Source organism: Columba livia, chromosome 3 (assembly GCF_036013475.1).
Source record: "Columba livia isolate bColLiv1 breed racing homer chromosome 3, bColLiv1.pat.W.v2, whole genome shotgun sequence".
Taxonomy (NCBI): Eukaryota; Metazoa; Chordata; class Aves; order Columbiformes; family Columbidae; genus Columba; species Columba livia.
Window position 1 is genome coordinate 86,788,468 of NC_088604.1, and position 24,527 is coordinate 86,812,994.

Consider the following 24,527-nt stretch of genomic DNA (forward strand, 5'->3'; position numbering starts at 1 on the left):
ACTCAAGTACTGTTAGCGCTCCAAGACTGTGGAGATGGGACAGAGGCTGGACTCTGGGGAGATGAACAAAGAGGTGATGTGGCTTGGGGTGGCCTTTGTGCACCAGCACAGGGTCAGCCAGAATTTCAGTCTACCAGTGGGAATATTCAGTACTTCCTTCAGTTATATAAAATATTGGCATAGACAACCAGGCATGCATGGTGAAAAATATGTGGATTTGAAACAATACTTTCAGTGTCTGTGAGTTCTTTACCCAGGAAGAACTTTGTTTTATAGCAGTACCATGTGTGCCTCATACTGCTGCTACTGCTGAGCCTCTTTCAGCACAGTTGAGCTCTTTTATACCAGTCCTTCATGACTTCTTTGCCTTCTGAACCAATGGGAATTATCTCTAAATCTTAAGTTTGTGACAGAGATATCATTCGTGAAAATCTCTTCTTCTTTCCAGAAGCCTTCAGGAATACAGGCTAAATTAGTGTAAAATGTGTGTGGATGATGGATAGGAAAGTGTAAACCTGAGCTTAGGGGAATGGCATCATCTTCATGCGTAGTGCAAGCTGTATGCTTGTGTTTAGCTTCTCTGCTTACTTTAGACACTTATGTGTTGGAGTTGTGTTGAATGGTGAGACAAACTAAAAATAGTTGTGGATTCCCCTATTGACTTTTCCAGTCACTTGTGACTCAGAGACTGGAACAGACTGTCTGAAGAGCTAATGAGCAGTAGGAGGTGGGTAAGACTTTTGAAGAGCATAGAAATTACCTAAAACTTTTTGAGACCTGTAGAAACACAGCTTCAGTTCATTGATGCTTAGGGTTTGTGAAAGGGAGGAGCATCTTAAGAAACTGTAGCTGGCTTGGAAACCGTTTGTACAGTGCCATGAGTGTTGAAAGTATCTGAAGCACTACTAGATGTACCACAGAAATCAGGGTTTATTAGCCATAGAAGTCTCTATTTCTGCTTGGCTTAGGGCTTTGCAGAGCAGTCATTTTTTCTGATGCATAGCTCCAAAATTACACAGATCTTACACCACTAGGAGCCCCACGTGGCAGTTGCTTTTCCTTGCTGGCCAGTTTCTACAATGATCTGGATGTTAACCAAATTATCATTGATTCTTCAAGCTTTAATCCACCATAGAGGCAGTGGGAGCAGCAGCTTTAATCACTGCCAGTTTTTACTGACAGGACTACAAACCACAGTTGCCAGATGACTCAGACTTTGGCATCCTTATTTTTGCTCATGGTTTTTATATGGAAATTTGAAAAAGCTATGACCACAGATGATTTTCAGTAGAGTGCAAATGCTGTAGCACCACACCTAAACTAAAAGTGGGCTTGAGTCCATCTTCTTCCTACGCTTTTTTTTTTTCCTTATGTGTTTTATATGCTTTTAATTTACTACTGTTAAATTACACCTTTTCTGTTCTGGGGAAAAAGAAAAAAAGACCGATTCATGATGGCATGTTGGCTCTCTCGTGTTAGTGGTGTTTGCCTTGACACACACGAGCTGCTGGGATGTGTCCTTGAGGCTTGTGACCTTGCAGAGGAACACTGGGTGTTAGGTAATGTGCCTCTCTGCCCAAATGCTCCATTTCTGAGATCATAAGGGGAGGTGCAGCACCAGTCTTGATTCCTCCCCCTTCTTTTCAGAGAGAGGAGAGTTGTAAAACTGAGGCACAAGGCAGGGAAAAGAGTCAAATGCAAATTGGTTTAGCTGACTCTCAATAACAGCCACAGTACCTGACTTCAGTGTGGCTTCCCTGTCTTTGAAGAAGCAGTCCCAGCTCTACGAAAGGAATGGAGCAGCTGTAACTGTAAAGTAAAAACTGAGTATCTGTGAATATAAATTAAATGGTCCTTCCTAGAGCATGCTTACCTAGGATGTGGGACCAGCATTGTGTAAAGAGGTAACATGAACTCTCTAAGGTTTTAGGGCAGCTGCTTGGAGAAGACATTATGAGTACTCTCCAGCTGAAAGATTTTTGAGCTTCTGGGAATTGCAGCAAGATCTGTATATCATCTAGCTAGAGGCAGTTGAAAGAGCTTGCTCCAGTTTTGAAAACAACCAAGCTGCTGCAGCAGAGGGAGTTGTGTAGAATTCCCTGTTTGTGCATCCTGATGGCCTTTGTGGAGTGCCAGGCTGAGAGCTGCTTCTGGAAACAGAACTCAGCACACTCTGACTGATCAGGAATGGTCAATCTCGTACTAATCCTGCCAGTGCCCAAGTCAAGGGAGTGCAAGACAGCCTGAAAGACGTATTCACTTAGTGTAAGCCTGGGCCTTGCATCTGAAGGTACAACTTGTTTAGATACTTTTCTAATTTAAGACAGCCAAATACCATCCAGGCTAGGACTGTTTCTCACCCCTTGGAACACGGGAAAATTTGTCACAAGACCCTCTGCAGATAGTAGTGTGAAAACAGACTCCTAAAATTGCATAATAACTGAGCAGTGTCTTCTAAGCTGTGAGAAAACTCATGGCTTGAGATAAAGACAATAAGTAAAAGCCATACACTAGCAAACCAAAACATGGGATTCATTCACTACTTCCCATTGGCAGGCAGGTGTTTAGTCATTTCCAGGGAAACCAGGCTCCATCACGCATAACGGTTACTTTGGAAAACAAATACCATAACTCTGAATGTGACCCCTTCCTTCTTCATCCCCCGGCTTTATATGCCAAGCTTGACATAATGTGGTATGGAATATCCCTTCAGTCAGCTGTCCCAGCTGTGTCCCTTCCCAATTTGTTGTGCACCCCCAACCTGCTTGCTGGTGGGGTGGTGTAAGAAACAGAAAAGGCCTTGACTCTGTGTAAGCACTGCTCGACAATAACAACAACATGCCTGTATTACCAACACTGTTCCCAGTGTTCCAAAGTATAGCCCCATACTAGCTAACTGTGAAGAAATTAACTCTATCCCAACCAAAGCCAGCACGCCCATATGAGGGTGATGTGCAGAGACACACCATCTCTTCGCTACATTGCCCTGGCACTCAAAACTCTGTTTCGCGAGAGAGGCTGGCTTTCACCAGGATAGAGGATTCTCCCACCTCCTCATACATCCCTTGACAGATGTCTAAGCTTCATATACAGCAAGTGCTGAGTTGCTGCAAGTTGCACGTTACACTTTGATGTTTAAACAGTGCTGCTTTTAACTTGTTGCTGAGATATTTCAGGAGGCTCCTGAGGAGTATCCGTGAAAAAGGGGACAGAGAAGATGGATGGGATGATGCCTTGCCAGCCTTCCCCATGCAAAGAGGGGACCCTCTGATGAGTCAGAGCCCTGATGTTGTGTGGTAGCCTGCTATCCCATTTATCACACTGCAAAGCTATGCAGCATAACTCTGTACTTCAGGAACACGACTGACTCGTCGGTGTCAGTACATTTAAGGTCATGCTAGAAAAATTTTGAGAAGGTTGGAGGAAGCTGTCAGTGCCTGTGCATTCAGCATGCAACCCCGCTGTAGCGCAAGTGGGTTACCAGCCGAAGTGAAAGCAACCACAATGCCACAGCCTGTGCCATAGGATGAGCCAGCTATCTTGAGCTGAAAGCTAAGCAGCAGTGAGCATTTGGGTCAGAGGTTTATATGCTGTCAGCAAGGAAAGTTATACTAGGGAAGGTCTATTCACTGCGTGTTGAGGATTCACACTTCAGCACATTTGAATTGTTTGCTGCAGTGCCTATTTATATCAGCATTTGCTTTGAAAGTGTTACTAAGTGCAGCTGTTGTTCACTTCTCTTGTATTCTGTGCACTTCCATCTTCCACCTCATTGACAGGTTTAGAGGTATTTTTTTAATCTCTGCATCTCAGAAATACATGTATGCTTTCTTCACCATGCAAAATGGAAGAAAATTGTAAAAGTCAAGAACATAACTAGCACCTTGTAAGCTTTTGAAAATTAGTATTCTTATTAATAAAAAGCATAGTAAGTATGTTCTTGATCACAGAATAAGAAAAGGAATATTGACCTTAAAAATTATTGCAAGATTAATTTAAATATTTGCATGGGAAAGAGCCACTTGTTTGGAATAACTCAGACATCACTAACTTCAGCTTCAGTCATCTTATCTATGTTACCTTCAGTATCTGTTGTTATAATTTGCCAATTTTCAGTAAGTGGTCTCAAACATTAAACATACGCTGGCAGGAAGTCGAGGTTTTTTAATAGGAAATAATATTTTAGAAGTCATAGTCATACTTTTTGTCTTCATTGAAGAAAGTAATTAGAAAGGTATTTGAGACAATTTATACAGCTTTTTAAAAATTGCTTGAGCACATTTTTATGAGGAAAAATGTAGAGAACAAGTGCCATTGGTGAGTTACTATCTTGGAAATATACTCACTCATTCCTATGACATACCTTTATCTTCCATTTCTTTCTCTTTCTTTTCAAGCTGACACAGGGGAGGATAATAATGTTGCCTAATTTGCTCATGCCTGTGTGGAGAGCCATTTAAGTTCAATTAAGAGCCGCAGTGAATCTTTGGTGTCTCAGCAAGAGGTTGACCCAAGATGACTGAAAAATAGCATTGTACTAGAAGTGAGCATCAGAAAGTATCACTAACTGGAATATTCTTTACCTGACTATTCTAGTGTGGAAAAGCACTTCCTGGCCTTTCCAAGCAAGAAGACTGCTGTGGAACCGTGGGTACTTCCTGGGGTTTTAACAAATGCCAGAAATGTCCCAAGAAGCCATGTAAGTGCTGTTTTGTTGTTATTTTGTGGATCAGTTTATGGCTTTTTTTTTATTTTCCCTCCAGTAGTATTTTTCCTTTTTTGAAGAAAAAAAAAAAAAAAAAGGAACCCAGTAGAAAGAATATACTATGATTTGATTAAGGACAGCTTGCAGAAACTGGAGTTCTCCTGCATGCCAACGGAGTTACAGTATGCAGGCACTCGGTGCAGCCAGCAAAGCTAATGTTGTTGGGTTTTTTTCCCCTTCCTTCTCCTTTAAGTCATTGATGTGCTGTTGCATTTTCTCAGTCCAGGAAGGACAGTGATATTGAATCATCTTCCCTCTTCCAGCTGGATTTATTTTTTTTTTGAAGTTTGCACAGAAATGTTGAATTATAGAGGCGCCAGTTGCTGCTTGGAGAGATTGCAGTGACCTCTTGGGACTGCAGATGAACTTTCAAGTTTGGAGCCAAAGTTTTCCAGGCTCTTAAGTTGTCAGTTACATTCTTTTGCTTTGGTTTTGAAAAATCTTCCTCAACAGTTAGGCAATGACAAAGACTTTCTTCACTATTCTGTTATTTTACATCATATTATAATGAGAAAGAATTTTCATATTATTTGCATGATAGGTGAAGCTAGTCTCTTAAACTTTTTGTGAATTTCATTATTGTTGCACAGGAATAGTAATACTTCTGTCATGTCATATCTAAATGAAAGATGAGAAAAGATAATGCAATCTCTGTTTTGCAGATGGAGTGGACCTGCATTTAGTGGGCCAAAAATAGTGCAGGGAGTTGCAGTCGTTTTTATCTAGGTTTTCTAGGCCCTCTTATTCATACAGATGGCAGCGCTGGAAACCTGTTCAGAGCTTGATTTTTGTGGAAGCATATTTTTGTCCGCAAATCTTAATGTGGTTGTACCTAAAATTCCAGCAGAAAACCTGCTGTTCTACTTCTCTGGCATGTGGACCTGTGGAATGTTGCTTAGTAGATGTAGCTGTGCCATGAGAGAAATCATGAAAGCCTGAGATGTGCTTCAAGCAAAAACTGGTTGGAACAACTAATACAAATTTTTGATTCCTGGTTTGAGGGGAAGCCCGTTTGCTACTTCTTCATAGCTGAGCTAAAACACTGGTTGTCCCAGCCTGGGATTCACAACAGACAATGTGTTCATCAGACAGCTGCTTAATGACAACATGCTTGGCATGATGTTAAGAGTAAGCAAACACGGAAACACTGGGACAAATCATATCTGAAATCCTGGTCCCCAGATGCTTCCTAGGTGGGTACAGAGAAGGGCCTGAAGTCACCCTAAAACCTTTCCTGAAGGGAAGTCCACAACCCTTTTTTCAAAGCACTGAGTGAGAGTAATTTTTTTGAATGCTAATGAAATGAGCATTGTCCTTTCATTGTAAAAGCTTCATGGCTAACACACTTGCTCAAGATGGGACAATCCAGAGTTCCTTTATCTGCCAGAAGAATTTCTAATCTACATTTTATACCTGTGAGGAGATGCCCTAACACGTAAAATGTAGAAACGATTCTTGGCACAGGACTGGGAACCCAGACTCTTTCCCAGTGACCTTAATTACTTATGGTATGAGTCATGCTCACTCCTGCTTTCTGGCTCAATCTGGAATTGTTTTCTGACTGTAACTGTATGATTTCAAGAAGAGACAGAGGATGTTGCCACTGGGAATAATCCTGTCCTTGTAATTAAAGCATTCCTGGAAAGTAAGTGTTTGTGTCTCCTGGGTATAGTGGGAGACCTTTGTAGGCATCATCTTTGTAGGTGAGAGCTCTCACTTTACATTGGTGTTTTAAGCAGGGAGAAGGAGAGGGGTGCACTGTCTGTTTTCTCTAGGTTAAAATACAGTGTCATCTACCACTACATTATATCAAGACTATAATTTGGTAGATGTACGCTTCAAGAACATTCACTGAATCTGACAGGAAGCTTTGGTAGACATATATGTATTTTCTTAGTCTAGATTTGATTTAGGAATGAGTTAAGCATAATGCTATTCAATCATGCCATGACTTGCAGAAATCCTGTGTGGGAGCAAATGGGAATTTTTGAATTTCTAAGAACTTACAGTGGTAAATTTGGAGTGTTGTGGAAGTGTAGGTGATCTTGCAGCATCTTAGAGTTTTTTAGATGCTCGTTCTGACCTTTAACACACAACCCAATCTTCCAAATCTGTTTTGGATCCGGGTCTAAGTGTCCTTCAGGTGTAGGTGTCAAATTAAGCCTCGTGTCAGTTTCTAAGTGTCACGCTTCTGTAGAGCAAACAATTTCCAAATATAAATGTGAATTTATGCTAACATTTAATGATAGTGTAGAGTGGGTGCTTTAGAATTTATATTCCATCAAGTGTTTTTCTTTTTTTACTATGATAAGGATGTTTTAGTGGTAAAAAGAATATACATATATATATATATATATATATATATATATATATATATATATATATGATATTGGATGGAAAAACTTCAGAGTCAAATAAATCATTAGTAAGTTATCAGTTAAATGATGCCCATAATAGTGTCTCAGCAGGCGAAGTTAGTCCCACATTAGTCCCATGTAATTTTGACCTGTTCTGATACTACTCTAAATTGGTATTACCCTTTTTATTGTAGATATTCTGGAAGCAACCAGACTTCCTTTTGTTTTTATGGTTTTATGCTTCATAAACTTGATTAAGATTGATCTGGTTGATAATAATATGTAATCAGGTTGCATTTAATGTGATTTTGTATGAAACTCACTTCAGACAAATATTTAAGCAAATACTTCAGTCTCACTAGCAGGCACTTCTCTTTTTCAGTCAACTACTTAAGGATGTAAGTAAGTTTGTGTCTTGTTGCCATGTGCTTAAATAGGGCTTGGTAATTTTGTAAAGCTGTGCTTGCGTATTTTGGGTAATAGCCACTGCTCAGTCAGGGCTTCTGCCTTGTTGCAAAGTCAAGTGCCTTGGCCTGAGGCAGCTTCCATGTCTGTAAGTTTATGGGTTATCCAGTATTACTGAAAAACAAAAGAAATTTTGGAACGGATCTCCATTTTTGAGGGCCTTACGGAAGATGACTTTTAAGACAAAGTGCGTTTCTGTGTTGCATGGGGAATGGTATGGTTGTTCAGGCTTCTTGCTAACAGTTAATAATTACAAACAGGTTGTCAAAGTAAGTAAAGGGTAAGTAATGCAGGACTCTATCCAGCTCCCACATGGATCACTAGCCATCTGTGAACAAGCTCCTTACTCTACTGCAACCTACTTACGTTGCTGCTCTCTGTAGAAGGAAGAAAACAACTATTAGTGAGCCGCTGTCTCCTACTCTGTGTGGGAACAGGCGGATGAGGAGGGAGGGAGGGAGGGAGAAGTTAAAATCTGAGCTCACTCCACCACTGCACTTCCTACAGCAGCTGAGTCACCCTGGAAGGGAAAGCGTGTTGCAGCACTGGAAAAGGCCTGGCATAGCTTATGGCCTGCTCTCCGTCTACAACTTGAAGAGCTCTGGTCTTCCTCTGTTTTTCTCCACCAGGTTGTACTGCAGGGTACCATTCCTGCCCACAAAAAGTTAGAGAGACTCTCCTGGGCTTAGTGTGAATTGAATCAGGTCTGCAATAGCAAACTTATCTAAGTTAGGACATAATCAGTGCAATTATGAATCTGACTCTGACAACATGAGCATTAGGATTTTCACTGACGTTTTTGAGGACCAGAGGTAGGCTAATGTGTTGTGCTTTTGAAAATCGCATCTTAAATTTCAACTGGTTTTAATATCAACATTGTGAAAAGATTGGAGCTGCCTTGAAAATAAATGTGTAGCTGGCACTTCATGGTGAGAGATTTTAATTTGTGTTAAAATGGTTATAGTCAATGCAAAGATGGTGAAGTATGTGTTCAAAACTGTAAGAACATTGTTGCTCTGTTTTGACCTGGACTATTTTTGTGTTCAACCATTTTATCAGTTTAAGCAATCTCTAAGGAGAATTTTAATGTTCCAATTAAGCAATTACTTTAAATAACTCACAGCATTTTGAAATAAAGCTATCTCACTCCAAAAACCGCTGCTTGAGATCATCACTTAAATTTTTCCAAAGAATAGGAAAAGCTTTAATGAAAATAATTACTTTTCTTTTTCTCCCACCCTTACAGTCAGCCAGTTACCAGTTTTAAAATAAGCTGCAGGGATAAATGTGCAATTTGGGCATTATATGTGAGGTGAACTCAATTGGAAACATTGTTATTCAGTTGTTCTGTCTTATTTGACAGTTTATGTAGAGACAGATAGTAATGCATTTGTTTGGTTGTTTGGTTGTGGGTTTTTTTGTTGGTTTTTTTTTTTTGCCTGCTGAACATTTAGAACAATTTTAAAAGAAAACAAAAGATCTGACCAAATATAAGGTATCTCTGTTGTAGCATTCAAATTACGAAAAACTCTCTTGACTCTTATTAAAGGCACTTGTGTGATCACAGTGCCAAAAGTTTAGTCCTATATGTTTAATAAAGTACTGAGCTTTGCCAAGAGGTTAGCTTTTAGTGCATAGCCATACAAAGAAGTTACTGCTCTCATTTATGATGTTATAACAGTTTAGGAATCAATAAACAGTCTTCTGCAGTCTCAAAGGCAACCTTAAGTGGAGGAAAGAAATAAATAGAAATAAAAAGCTGGTTAGCTGAAAACTTTGTATTTTGGCAAAATTTAATTCAGTCTGTATTTTGCGTTGTTATGCCCTTGACAGTTTACACTGATCAGCCAATAAGTGCCACAGTCTTGTAAAATTCAGGGTCTTTGTTAGGTAAATTACATGTGCCTTTTTCTTCTCCTTGCCTTGTTTTAGAAGTATCTTTGCATCTATTTCCTCTATATTTCAAATAGTTTTTCAGTGTTGTAGGAGAAATGGTACCCAACAATTTTGCTTAACATGGAAGATAGTTCTGCTTTCTAGAGCTACTTTCAGTTTTAAAACCATGGAGTTTCCATTCTGAATCTTCAGCTTTATCTTTTCCCAACAAGATATTTGTAGCTGGTTTGGGAAAGTAGTTCTTTGAATATTTGAGAATGACTAGGATGAAAAATAATGTCATGATTTCAAAGATTTCTTTGTTGGAAAAAATGTAAATTTGACTGGATAACTGAAGACTTAAGTGGTATTCATGTGCAAAGAGATAGAATTAAGGTTACCTGTACAACCTTCAATTTCTTGGCCTTTTATGTTTGACCATACATCATAAAACTTCTAATGATTTTTCAGTAGTTATGTAATAATTTGGCTGTCAGGCTCTCTAAATAAGCATATAAATCAGCAGTATTTACCTGATGTAATTTTTTTCTTCAGCTTACCATGGATACAGTCCTATGATGGAATGCCCACAAGGCTACAAGAGGATCAATGCTACATTTTGTCAAGGTACGATAGTGCCCATAATTGATTGTGTGTATTTTGTGTACCAGTTTTCTGTGACAGATTCTTTGATATTTATGACTTAGATGAATTGATCCAGTCCACTGAATTGTATTTGGGAAAAAAAAGTTGAGGCTACTTTTAACTTTTTCTAAATATTGGCAACTCCACAGAGTCATTTTTTTGCTCCAGGGCAAAAAAAACTTTAAAAACTTTTATGTATATTCTCATTTTCTTCGATGATGTATCAAGATGACTTCATAAGGATTCATTTACTTTGTTTTTTAGTAATATGTTATTCTGACAGTCCTTTTACTAAACAGTGAGCCTGCAGAAAACTAGCAATAGAGAATAATTTCTATGATTATGAAAGAAAAGAGTAATAAGAGAACAGTTCTTTCGGACTTAAGAGGTTTAACACAGCAGTACTGAGAACAGCCAGATAATGTCACTGGCAAGTGGAAATGAAAAAACCTGTGGACCTGGCTGCCATGTAAAGCAGTGACCCGTGTACTTCAAGGATGTGCATAGTGCAGGTGAGGACGTATAGAGTTAGATACTGTGTAAGTTGTTACTCCAAGATGATGCTCTGTATCTCCTGGCTGTAAGCACAGAAGTTATCCAAACATATGGGGTTGTGGGATCTGCATGATCATGCAGCTACACAGGAAGGCTTGGGGCATTTAGATTCTCCTGGCCTACGGCATCTCTGACAAAGCCGAACAGATGCCCATAAACACATGCGCATTCTTTCTGTGTATCTTGGAGTATTGAACAGTTCCGGATGAGAATGTAGGAAAAAACTTAATTGCTTGTCTGACTTATTTGGCACAGCTCAAATAAACAAGAGAAAGAATCTCTGAGAAGATGGGAACAATCCTGCAGTGGTACTCTGGAGAGAGATTTGGGAAGGAAGGGAAGAATTCGTTCAAGTGAGGCTGTGATGACGCTGACCTGTGGTCAGGTTTGTTAGTCACTGTTGACACTGCAAGGGTAAGAGAGGTCCCAACAAATAGTAGCAGTGGTGGAGGGAAAGAGAAAATAAAAGAGTAATTGGTATTAAAGGATATATGTAGGCACTTTGGAGACAAAGTTAATTTTATTTAACTGAAAATTTTCAGTTAGCACATCAGTGAAGGAACGTGCAGCTGCCAGCCACATAGAGAAGTGATTTTACCAACCAAAAAAATGCAGTTTGTAGAGCACTAAACACAAACTTCCCACAGCTTCCACTGCTGAGGGAGATGTGAGCTGCTATCTGACAGTATAGGCACTTGATCCTATCTGCTGCTTGGTTCTCTAGCTAGTGGTTTACCAGCTGGCAGAGCAGGGGCATTGGGTTGGGTCAAAATAGTAAAAAAGTAAAAGGAGGAGACCTGCAAATTGCATTGCAAGAGCTTGTTGCCTGATCTGCAGTGAAAGACTGTAGTGTCTGCTTACTATTAATAAATAAAAGGAATTGGGAGATGTTGATGGCCACTTACCTATGAAGGCCAAAAAGTGAAAAGGTGAAGGAGGTAAGTGTAGAGCATAGATGGGCCACCTTTTCACACCTCAAATTAAAACCACAGGTGGTGCATATATTTCAGCAACATGTTTCCAGTAATTTTGAAAGAGATTGTCTCATTCTGCATAGTAGTTATGAGGTTTTTCAGAATTTGCAAAAGAGAGGATTTCCAACGTGGAACACAGAAAGTGTCTGGAATATGCCATGATGCATTAGTACAATCGCACATCCTTCTGAACATGGTCCAGGAGAGAAAAGAGCTTTTGATACCTCCAGTAGTTGTGTGCAAACCCCACCATATGCACAATGGTTTCCTAGACAGCAGCAACTCAGCAGACATTAAAAGGCGAGTGGGGCATTGTTTCAAGGGGTTGTACCTAGGTGTTGGCAAACCTGTTTTCATGGAAACTAAGATCCTTAATCAGGGGCTATAGACAGTTTAAAAAGGGTCTGGTGCCTGTAAAGGTTGCCAGAAGTAAGCCAGGAAGTTTTTGCTGAGCAGTGACAAACTGATAGGGAGAGTGAACACATCTCTGGGTAGGAGCAAAGTCCTGCCATGGTAGTGTACAGAAATAGATCTGTACCTTGTAGGCTAGTCATTGGTTATTGTACTGGGTTTTGATAGTTTTTTCTCCTGACGTCTTTTTGTACTGCATAACTAATACTGCAAGAAGTATGGGGCTTTAAATAGTTTATTACTGCTATCATTATCCCAGAAGAGAGAGCAGTATACTCGAAATATAGGTTGTGGTTGATACATGGGTAGTTTTAACCTAGAGTTTAATCAGACAATGGGAGTCAGATTATCCCACCAGGAAGCAAACTGTTGATGAATTGAGGATGGTGACAATCTCTTAACTTTCTGGAGGGGACAGAGATGCTGACTGCTAGAGGTTCCCCTTATTGAGGCTTGGGTGGTTTCCCTATAATTTACTCATCAACATGCTCCAAAAAGGAGGTACAAGTAAGAAAGGAACTGGGAGAAGGAATACTCATGAAACAAGCCAGGACGAAACTTAGTCCTAATGAACTAAGTAACAAGATTACCAGTTTCTTTCAGGGGGTCATGATTTTGACCTCTGAACAGTCATCAGGAAAGCTAGTTTCACATGTGAAAGCTGCTGGCAGGGTGTACTTCAGTCCCGAAATGGCCATTAGCAAGTGCTTCGTAATGGGTCAGGCAAAAGTGTCCTGTTTGTGTTCATCTGAAGCAGATGTACTTTTCTATAAGAGAAGAGGGCAGGGCTAGTGAAGAAACAGGGAGCAAAGCAACAGCAATAGCTGTTAAGACTGTTCAAGATGCTGGTGGGGCAGTATTCATATTCTGGTCATAATCATTACAATTAAATTGGAAAGCAGCAGCACTACACATCCATATACAAGTATACAGTTTAATTAGATTATTATTTGCTGAAAGGGTGTGCATGCTGTGTCCATGCTCAGAAAGGGACAGCATTGCCAGACCAAATAGTAATGGGGAAATATTTCTGACTCCTTGTCTGCAGCTACAAGAGATGGCTGTTTTCACCTAGATATCGTCCAGCTTTCATTGCCTTTGAAAACTCAGGCCTAAAAGCCTAATTAACCTTTTGTTCTACATTGTTTTTGCAGTGAAAAGCCTCCTTAGTTTACAAAGCCTATGTAGTATTAGTGTGATTAATAACCAGATCCTGATATTTTTCCCTTCAAGTGAGTGAACTAATGTAATGAAACATTCTTTTCTCTAATGTGTATGTAGGACAACAAAGACCCATCTGTGGGTATGCTAATTCAAACAGTTTAGTGTAATTGCTAACAAGAAAGCTTTTTTCCCCCCTCAGTAATTATCTTTTCAATGGGATGATTTATTACATGTACACACATGGATGCCCTAAGGCTGTCATTAAAGCCAAAATACAGCTTATCAGAGTTGTGACTTCTTTGTCAGAATCCACATGCAAAGCTAATTGCTGGTTCCCTGTTTAGAATTATACTTACTGTTTCCTTCTGCTAATGGTTTTCTTGGAAAACTGAAATACAATTTAAAAAACAGCTGGTGAAAAGGTTGGATTCATTTTCCAGGAAACTAACATATTGCCAATAAAGCACTTTAAAAATTTTATCTTGAGGAACTGGAAAAATACCTGAACACTTGTTGTTTTTCAATGAAGTAAAATGTTGTGCATGGAAGTTCTTGTAAAGTCCACATATGCTTAAAATTAAATGTATATGAGCTTGCAGAAACTAGTATGTTGGTGTTTCAAATTCTGTAATCATGTGCTCTGGGGACTTCAAGCTTTTTTCCCCTTGGCTTCATCATGATTTAAAATAAATTTTGAAGGTATATTCTGCCCTCCTACATTTGTCCCTAAAATACAGTAATCTGTTTTCTCTGCATGTTGTATATCTATTTTACTCCTTTTAAGTAATAAAAGAGCTTTGCTTCATAAGAAATGCAATTCAACATTACTTAGCTACTAAGTTAACAACCTTCTTTCAAAGCAGTTATTTTATGATGATCATACTGAGAAATAAATACATCTCCAGAAACTGGGCTGGGTTGCTGTTTGGACATTGATTATGTGTTTGAAAAGTGTGGCTCTGCAAACTTGTATTCCAGTAAATTCTGCGCAGAAGCACAAAATGAGTTGGATTGATTTCTCCTGCTGCTACTCTGTTAGCTCACAGAAATCAGTGGGTCATTTCTTAGAATAAGCAACTGTTTTTTCTCTAGTTTTTAAAAATACATATTGTGACAGTTTCATTAGCAACCAAACCTTGTTGTTTGCTCGTTTTACCCCTTGGTTGTTCTCACTAATCAGGTTGTTATTGAAACAATCAACTGTGATGGAGGCAGTAAAATCTGAATATTATTTTTCTTAGAACTGAGGATATTAATAGTGGTTAACAATATAGCTATAGCAGAAGCAGCTGGAACAGTATTTTCAGTGATGCTAGTAGGTACAGTTGTAATTGGTTTTCATAAAGAGAATAAAAAAAATGATGCCTGCATATTGAGCCAATTTGGAGATCATTCAGTCAGATGGCAGTTCCAGTGAAACCAAGCATATACCTACCAGAATTAGTCTAGTCTTCACAAAAAAAAAAGGCATAGTTTATATATTCCACTCTTAATTTGCAATGTGAGAGATTCTGCATATTGAAGCACTTAAGGCATGAAAACATCTGTCAAAGCAAATATTACAAAATAACATTTAATGAATGACCACTAGGTGATTTCTAATTAAGAAGTTGCCCATTTTGACAAATTCTAATTAGTATATAATTGATCTAGGAGGCTTGCTTTACTTAAATGCAGCAAAGTGTCTTCAGTGTGTGCAATTCTTATTGAAAGGCAAGTTGCTCACTTAGCATCAAAAGGAGATAAACATTGTTCTGTTCAGTTTTATTATTTGGCCATTTAAACGGCGTCAGTTTTTGAAAAGCATAGAAATCTGATTTCAGAGCTAAGTGCAGGAACCCCCCTTCAGAAATATCCTTTGCCGTGGTGCTGAGGCCTGGAACCAGCTGGGGGCTGCTGATGGTGGGATTCTTTGTCTTCCAGCACCCGGCACTTGGGACAGAGGGGATGAGAAGGGCTGCAGTACTTTCTAGCCATAAGTTTATTCTGAATATTTCAGTGCTACCAGGGCTGTGGTGGTCTGACTACGCTTTCTTCTCCTACAAGTTGCCTTTCTTAGTCCAATTTTCATAAGAAGCTTCTGGATATCAGGACTGTCCTATCTGAAGGCCGTTGTATATTTAGTTTTTATGCCTTGTCATCAGTGTCGCGTGTCTTTAAAACTGTTTATGCGTGTAATGTGAGTATGAAAATCTGAATTTCTCATTGATTTTTGAGACATATTTATTCATGTTATCAAAAATCACCTACCAAATGTGTAAAATAGAAAGCGCATTGACAAACGAGATCTATTGTTTCAAAATTTTATTTATTATTTTAATTAATAATAAACCACTTCTTAGTGTTCTTAAGATTTGTTTATGAACATTTGAAATGGCTTTTAGTTACTTCAACATAATATAGTAAAACAAACAAACAAAAACAAACCAAACCCTGATCCAATTTTGATAGTTGACACTATTTCAAAGTTATCAGTGCTCCTGAAAAGAAATGTGACTACATTCTTTTTGTGAATGGTAGCAATGATTTCTTTAAAAAAAAAAAAAGACTTGTTTTAGTTTGCAATGTTCAAAATTCCTGTACTGACCCCTGACTTTTTTGAACATATAGACTGTTTTTCTTGAGCAAAAATATCCTATTTAAAATTAAAAGATAGATTTAAATAATACACTGTCAGAAGATAGCGGCTTTGACCAGAACACATTAATAAACATGTACGTTCGGGTCTAGAATTTTGTTTTTAAGTTAAATGTTTAAATGTGGTTAAATGCTTCAAGCTCCGATGATTTTGATGAGCATAACTTCAGTGTGTTAAGCATGGAGATGAAAGAATGAATTTCATTTTATAGGAATGTTTCAAATTCCAGTATGTCTGTGAGCAAATATGGGCCTCACTCACTATCTGAAAAGGACAGGGTGGACTTGCTCCATGTGTCCAAATGAGCTCTGAGGCTGAAGGCAGACAGCTTTACACCATCTTAGCGCTTCCTGCGAATTCTGCATTAGGCCAGCTAGGCCTGGGTGGTCTGAAGAGCTGTTATAATGGTTAACACAGCCAAAACACAGTGAACTCCTCCTAAATACTCCTCCAGCTGGAGGCTGCCAAAGCGAAACACTATAGAGCTGATATTCCAACTGACAGCTTTTGTAGGCTGTTGTATAGCAGAGCAGATCTCTGCTGATCAACCAGTCCTTCTTCACCACTTTGCTTTGCTACAGTGGGCATCAAACTCTTCAGATTGTGTTGACCTGTTAATTTGCAGGCACAGTAGGCTGTCAAGCATTTTCAGATTTGCTTGCTGAAGAATCTGATCAGGTATTTCAGTAAATGGGCAAATTAAAGGAGGTTACAGTAGCCTTATGGTGCACTCACTAAATCACTCAACATGCTTTAAAGTAACCAAGCAAAGCATGTTCTTTCAGCAGTAAGTGACAGGTACAGATCTTGTTATAAGTATGCACAGGAATTTTTCCTGGGATTGGATGTTTATACTAGGTATGGTTTATTATCCTTAGAGAAAAGGATACATTATGGTTCATTAATCCTGGAATAAAGCTGAAATGATTCACTTCCAGAATGTGAATTAATTAGGCATGCCATTGCTTGAGGAAAGGTAGGACAACATTGTGTGTAGGTTTCCAGTAGAGAAACAAAGTAGTGTCAAACAGCAGCTAATGCAGCCTCAAAGACTATTTTAATCTACTTTAAAAGCTATTGTAGCAACCAGAGAATATGAGCAGAACATTAGAAGATAATATCTTGTGCAACACATCCTCCCCTCCAGCACAGATTTGTTCCATGCACCAACATACAGCAGAGAACGATTCTACTACGTTGTGCCCTTCTGTACACAGCTGCCTATGCGACAGCCAGAGGGAAACCTTCCACTAGGAATATAAATGCTTTGTCACTTAAATTTAAGTAGCTTGGAACAGAATTTGATCTGATATCTAACTTATTTTAATGTTTTTATTCATATATTTCTTTTCAGTCCTCAGAATTCCCCAGTGTGGAATGCATGTAAGAGAGCTGAACAAATAAATCAATGAAGTACACACTTGAGTAAAAGAGCTTGACTCTCATAATATAGATCAAGGTGTTGAAAAGCCACTGGGGTTTGGATCTGTTAGCAAGGAAGAACTGTTTAGAGAAAAGTAACAAACAGGGGCTTAGTTGTTTCTGAAAAGGTCTTTGATATTTTTTTCCTTTCTTCTGGACTGTTCAATCCTTCCCTACATCACGGTTAATAGAAGGCAAAAAGCTTGTTGTGTTAACTGTTGCCTGCACTTAGACTTAATGAAATTTAATTTACTGATGTGATATACACGCTGTGTAATTGGAAATGTGCATGTGTGGTCATGAGTGAAAACTGAGGTCAGTTCTTCATCGAACTCTGTTAACTACTTGTGGAACAAGATTCTGGTAAAGTGCTTTCAAAACACAGTTGTCTTTTGGGTATTTCTAATGTGTGAAACCTTGAAGATTGACTTTGTCTGAACAAAAATCCAAATTAAAAAAAAGCTATGAGTAAAGTAAGTGATATTTCACTATTTTAAATCCAAAGAAATTTTCATTTTTACAACTGAGTTATCCATTCATTTCCATCTTCTCTTTACTAATTAATGTATGCAAAGTTCTTTGAAGATGAAGTTGGTTTTGGACTTGTTACAAACTCTGACTATTTTAGATGGTTTTACTAAGTTCAATGTTAGCATATGCTTTCTTGTTTAAATGAATACCATCTTATGCTGTTCCCATCCTCCTCCTTCACTTCTGTTTGGTTTTGGAGGTGGTTTTCTTGAAGTAATGTAGATTACTTCATTTGTAGTCACACTCTTCACATGAGCAGACAAGCATTCAGTTAGGAAATGGTTGGTTTAGCTTGGGTTTTTTCCCCAGGAAATTCAGTGGCATTGAGTCATTAACAGATGGCATTTGCTGTGAGCAGATTGACCTGACACCCAGTAGACCTGTAAAAATCTGTGGGAAGATATCAAACACTAACTGTTGTTGTTAAAAGAGCTTGTTTTAAGTTCTCCTTGGTGGGCAAGATTGTGTGATAGATCAGCAGCAGTTCGGTTACAACATCTGGGTTGTTCAAAGCTGGGAGCACTGTGGTGGCTGTGGAGGACAGCCTTATGTCCAACAGCCATATGTGGCCGACCTCACCGTATGTCAAGCTGTGTGCTTAGAAGAGAGTATAGGAGGAGACAAGAGGCTGCACCCTCATCTGTACAGTACTGCAGCATCACTGTCAAGATGCTGGTCAATGCAAAGCTGCTGTGCGTTTGGATGAACTTGCGAGAGCAGAGTTACCAACAAAGCCTCTGGGATGGTATGTGGCTGCCACTGCCAAAGTAAGAGTAAAACTTTCATTTCTTGTCAACTTGCATGGAGACAGACTACCAAATAGAGGAGCACGGTGTGTCAAGGACCAGGTCCGTATAATACTAAGTATAGTACTAAGGAGTAAGAGTGAAGGGTCGGGCTGTCAGTCATTGCAGAATGACAGCACTTCTTTCATGCCAGTGGGTTTACACCAGGTTTTACCATTGAGAAGGGTCAAGTCATTCACATTATCAAGCACCAACTATTACAAAAACAATGCTTTATTTACCAGTTCTTTATAAATCACAAATAACTGCACCTACTGTGAGAGTTTGCTGTGGAGCCATGCAAGGTGCTGTGTGGAAAAGCTCCTTGCTTAACATTTTTTTTTTGATATCACTAATTTAGAGGCTTTTTATCAGTGGAACTTCATTACTCAGTTTTCATCAAAAACGGAAAACTAATATGTAGTTGTTCTTTTGAAATCTTTATCTACATTTGTATGATTTTAAAGTACTGCTACATAACCCTGAAGATACTTTCTCTATGTAGATGAAAGGGCTTGATAAATCACTCTACAAGCATGTCATCAGTTCATACTGCATAACAAAAGATTATTCAGACAACTATAAAGTAGCTTTTTCTCTAGTTTTTATAATGGAGCAAATGAATTCTCATCACTATACTAATTTAAACCTGAAATATTTTTATGTCCATATACAATAAATAGAGGGGGAAAAAAAATCTTGAATCAGATCTCTTTTCCAGCTGCCCTGAACAAGTTGATACGGGTGCAATTTGCACAGCTGGGCAGGCTGGCAGGTGGTAGGAAACATTTTGGGTAGGTGGCCTTTTACCACAGTCTGAAATAAAATGAAGTAGATAGCAAACCTGGAAGGGTTTGTTGGGTTTTTTTGTTTGTTTTTTTTATGAAGTTGTTAAATAAACACTAATCTTACATGTATGTATGTATGTTTCTTTTGAAAATTTGGAAGCTTTTTAGCAACTTGTGGCTTGTTTCTGTTGAATTCCTAGGTAGACTTGTGTAATTCAGTATAGACCATCAGCTCAGTAATTCTGTGAGCTCATTGAGAAAACATTACATGGAAAAGAGGCATTAAAAATACACTGTGATTAAGTTATGCTGAAGCAGCATAACATGCACAATAAAGTTAACCTTAAAAGTTGGGCAGATTTAGCAAGAAGAATATCCATATCAGGAACTCTGGATGGAACATTCATTGGTATTTATATACATATAAGCTGGTACTTAAATGTAGCAGTGCCCACATTAAGTAGCAATAACAGAGTGTATGTGGATGGGGTGCTACATTTTTAAATATTAGACATACAAAAACAGTTCATCTGAGAAGAGATTTAATAGAGAGGCAGTAATGACAGCTTCTGTGAATGTTTCCTGCAGGATAGTTGAATCATTTGGAAAGAAAGATTACAGTGTATTGATGAATTATAGGAAGATCCCATCTAGCTGTAAATTAGCCACTTCAATAAATAATGCCATGAAACCTTCACCATTAGTAGGCAAAACTCTAAAATGAGATTCTCCCAGTATCAACAAATGCATCTGATATATTCCTATGCCAATGTTGCTCAGCAGTGGTATGAAATAACGTTTAGATCTGTTAAAATATGCATTATTTTTATTTAAATGGTATTGAAATTCAATTTACTTTAAAATTCACAATTACGGTTTATCTAAAGACTTAAATAGAAACTATGTTAAAAAAAAAAATCATTGTAAAATCCAAATAGCACAGTTTTGCTACTAGGTATTCAAGATCACTCAGCTAGTTGGAGTCTGTACCCTGTGGACTAGAATTTCTTAAAGTGCAAAGCCAAATTTTGTGTGTATATATATATATGCATTTCATTTCAGTAGCTAAACTATTCAAAGTTGAAAACTGCTTGAGTATTATAACAACAGACACCATGTTTTCCTTCTACAACACACAAACATAGTTCTACAAACTTCAACAATATGGTTTGAGTACTACAGATAATACTAGTGTTGTGAATAAAATGGTTAGAATTCAAGTTAGAAAGCAGGTTTCATAAATGTTTTTTTCTCCTCTTATCTGTCTTTGCAAGATTTTAGTTTTTTTAAAATGCCTATATACTTTCAGTATTCAAATAATAAAATGTATCCATATATAGATTCTTCACGTTCCTTAAAAGGAAGCTTGATAAAATAATAAGTAAAAACATAATCTAATAAATGAAAAATGCATCATGAAGCTTTTTATACATTGAAAGTATGAATGCACCTGTGTTAAGCTATATAATTACTTACGTTGCCTAAATACATGAAGAATGGCAGTTATCCTCCTAGATAGTAAGGGGTAGATTTTTCATAATTATGACATATAAGCAAATAGCAATGTCTTTTAATGGTTAACAAACAAGAGACTTGGCCTTTCTTTGAAAATAAAAACTATAAAATCAAAGTCAAATTAATATTATTTAAAATAAGTTGTCTAATTTTAAAGTTGAATGAAGTCTTCACTAGACAAAGCAGTTCTTACAATTCTATGTGGATATGTATTAAAAAAAAGTGATCAAAAAGTGGTATGTTATGTATGTCCTCTGGGAGATATCTTCCATTTTTTTCCCAGTAGTGTGGGTTAATTTTCCTATAAATAAAATGTATACTTAGAAATTGTAGAGGGAGAAAGTTGTTTAAAATGTCTGGCTATTGCAATGTAGAAAGTGAGCAATTATTTTCACTATATGTACCAATGTCAATATCAACAAGTAACTACTGTTAAATGATAAAAAGAAAAAGCTAGACTAGAATAAAAGAGCACAGTCCTTGTTAAAAGTATTAATTTTATTTTTTGATATTATCTTTCTTCCATCTCTTTATTTCCCATTTCTCCTCTTCCTCCAAACTTTGTATGTGCTTTTTGCGCATATATGTGCATGTAATTTGTGTCATTGTGTTGAGGACTTTAATTTTGAAATTAAACCAGATGTCAAGATTTTTCCTGTATTCAGAGTAAAGCGAACTGTCTCATCCTCTAACTTGTTTCCGACAACAGTCAGTGCTTCATCAAAGCAAGTAGAATTGCCCTGTGGCTTAGCATTTGAGGACTGATGTGACACCTCAAATTGACAGCAGGTAGAAAATTCAATAGTGGGTTCTTGACTGTTCCAGTATTTGCTTTGTATTAGCTTCCAGGTATTTTGCAGTCTTTTCTTTCATTACGTTTCTTGTCATGCCTGGTGTTTGAATGTGGAGGTTTAGCAGTATGTCCTTTCATCATGACAAATTTTCAACAGCATCAAAATGTTTCTGTTTAAGGATGTTTCAGTAAAGTCTTTAGTTTGCTAGCTCATTCCTTGCAGTAGTCAAAAAAGATAATGAGGCATCTTCCTGCTCAAATACTGGATGGGTCAAAAGGTAGACTGCTGTAGGAGAATATTTCAGGAGATTTTTGTACTCTTTCCTTATACTATTTTCCTTTTTAAATAGTCCACTCCCTCTGAGGTCAGAAAGTCATGTAGTCTGGGAATTTCACTGAAAAATTCCTTTGAGGCAGAACTGATCCTTTGTAATTCATGTGGTTTCCATCACATTTCATCCAAAGTTATAGGATATAAATTACCACTGTTTGTCACATGTGGCTAAGTGCATAGAGGTGAAGTTGATCCAGGTGGTGTCAAGATCCTAGATTAGGTATAGCATAGGAAGAGCTGAGGGATAAGCTCAATACAGAATATTTGGGAGAAATCGCAGCTGACATGGCAGCTGCTGGAGTCTGCTGTAGGGGTAGCTTAAGTCATACACTCTTGTATAGTGGGACAGGTAGCCAAACTTGTGGAGAAAAATGAAGAAGGAGGTAGAAATGTGAAAGATTCTTTCTGTATGTTTCCAGAAGCACATCTGTTTTATTTTTACATATTCAAGTTCTTGCCCTCATTTATTGTGTTGAATCAGGCAGTAATATAAAATGAGGTCAAATATCAAGGGGAAGGTTTTCTAAAACCTAAGAGGAAAGGTAATAAATATTATATATTTTAGATAAAATTATCACTGATGCCTGATTTCCAAGGAGCTAGGTGGAATATCTGAGTTCCACTTGAAGCTTTTTTACCTAGCAAGTCAGGCATTGTTTCCTAGCTTAGAGATAGGGAGGGAAATTCTTACTTAGAATTAGTGCACATAAACATTTTAAAGCAGGTGTATTTCAATGTGCTGTCTATAGAGGACATGTGACAGTTTATAACAGAGACAACTGTAGGTTTGAGGGTTGTGTATTTAGAGGCTTTTTGTTGTTATTTGTTTGTTTTGTTTGGGTTTTTATTTATTTATTTTAAGGTTTTGATTATCATTGCAAGTTATATTATTACTGTCTCTTTAAATAAAATCCTAGTTTGGCTGACTTAGTTACAGATGGTATCCATATGGTTGTCGGACAGGTCCTATTCCAAGAGTAAGTGAACTATAGATACGACCCCAAGTGTGATAGAGGCCCAAGGCCAAGTGCTTGAGCCATGGGAGAATAATTCAATGAGACCCTGAAATGGACACTGATGCAGGTGGCCTAGTTACAGCAAACTTTATCAAAGCAATCGTTAATTATTACAAAGTTGTGTTCCCACAGATGCAGTCCTTTTCTCCCTGCATCACGTGTTCTGTGCTTCTTTCAGCATATTCTTGATATTAAGATGGTAAGCTGTTTAGGCTAGAGATGGTATTTTTGTGTTGTGCTTCTGCCAGCACAATGTACCTTCAGGCTCTACTGAATAAAAATACTAATAAAAACTGTATTAAATGTGTCAACCAGTGTTATCTACTACATTGCTTAAAACTTGTCTCTGTGAATGTTCTTGCGAGTTGTGTTTGACTGCACAAGCAATCATCTAGTCAGTAAAAGAGGTTGATAAGCCAGTCAAAGTGTATTTGTTTTTTAATTCAGAGTATTTGAGAATGATGTATAAATGTAATTGTTTTTCTCTTACATTGTCAGCAGTGTTTTAAAAGGTTATAAATCAAGTGTTGTCAATATGAGAGAAAGTATTGATTCGAGTGTTAAGTCATAACAGTTCTCCTGCACATATTTAAAAAAAGAAGAACGTTAATACATGTTTCAGTATCTGATTATTTTCAATTTTCCCACAGATATCAATGAGTGTCAGTTACAAGGAGTATGTCCTAATGGTGAGTGCTTAAATACCATGGGCAGCTACAGATGTACCTGCAAAATGGGCTTTGTGCCAGATCCTACCCTCTCAAGATGCATACGTAAGTAGAAGTGCTAATCAAGGCACAAAAATAGATACTTAGTCGCACTTCAGATCATACTTTATTTGACAGGCATCAACTCTACTAAGCTGTCCCTGTCATTTTTTGCTGTCCCTGACTCCTCAGCTTATTAATTTCCACAACATTTTCCCCTCTCTGCTAGTTCCCCAGCCAAAATCATGTTTGTCCTGCCCTCCCTTCTTCCATCTCTGCAGTTTTGACCTCGGTAGTTTCCATTACAAAACATTCGGCCCAGGATGACCTTTGGCACATTTTCTTTCTGATTAAGAAGGATTAAAAATTAAGAAAGAATTAGGGAAAAGTTGTGAACAGCATGAATGCAAGTATTTTCCTCTGTTAATCAGCTTTTACTTGGTTTGAGATCAACTACCTCTGCAGGAAGAAAGGAAGACATAAAGAACAACTAAATTTCTTCAGGTTTTTTGGGAAGAATATTTACAAGTGAAAAAGACCTCATTTCCTAAGCTCCTTAACTGAGTTATTTTTATATTCATAAAACAAAGTATCGTCTAGAGCTGTAAGTTAATTCTTCCATCTTTTCAGCATAATTATCTTATGCTACTAGTTAATGACAATTACTGAGGAAGTTTTACAGCATTTTGAAGAATTTCTTATCACTTTTCAGTTTAACACCAGGAAAAGGAGTTTGTTTTCATTTTTGCTTTTACACGTCATTTTGAAAATCAGATAGTCTTTGAAT

The 24,527-nt window shown here is 37.8% G+C and overlaps 1 protein-coding gene across 22 annotated transcripts in view; it reads left to right on the top strand.

Moving 5' to 3' along the window:
* Positions 1-24,527, top strand: part of LTBP1 (latent transforming growth factor beta binding protein 1) — a 205,960-nt gene that overhangs the window by 111,752 nt on the left and 69,681 nt on the right. For all 22 annotated transcript variants that reach the window (XM_065058017.1, XM_065058007.1, XM_065058009.1 and 19 more), the window contains 3 exons: positions 4,597-4,699; positions 10,018-10,089; positions 23,684-23,806. In XM_065058017.1, coding sequence (XP_064914089.1) covers positions 4,597-4,699; positions 10,018-10,089; positions 23,684-23,806 — 298 coding nt within the window. The remainder of the gene's footprint in view (positions 1-4,596; positions 4,700-10,017; positions 10,090-23,683; positions 23,807-24,527) is intronic.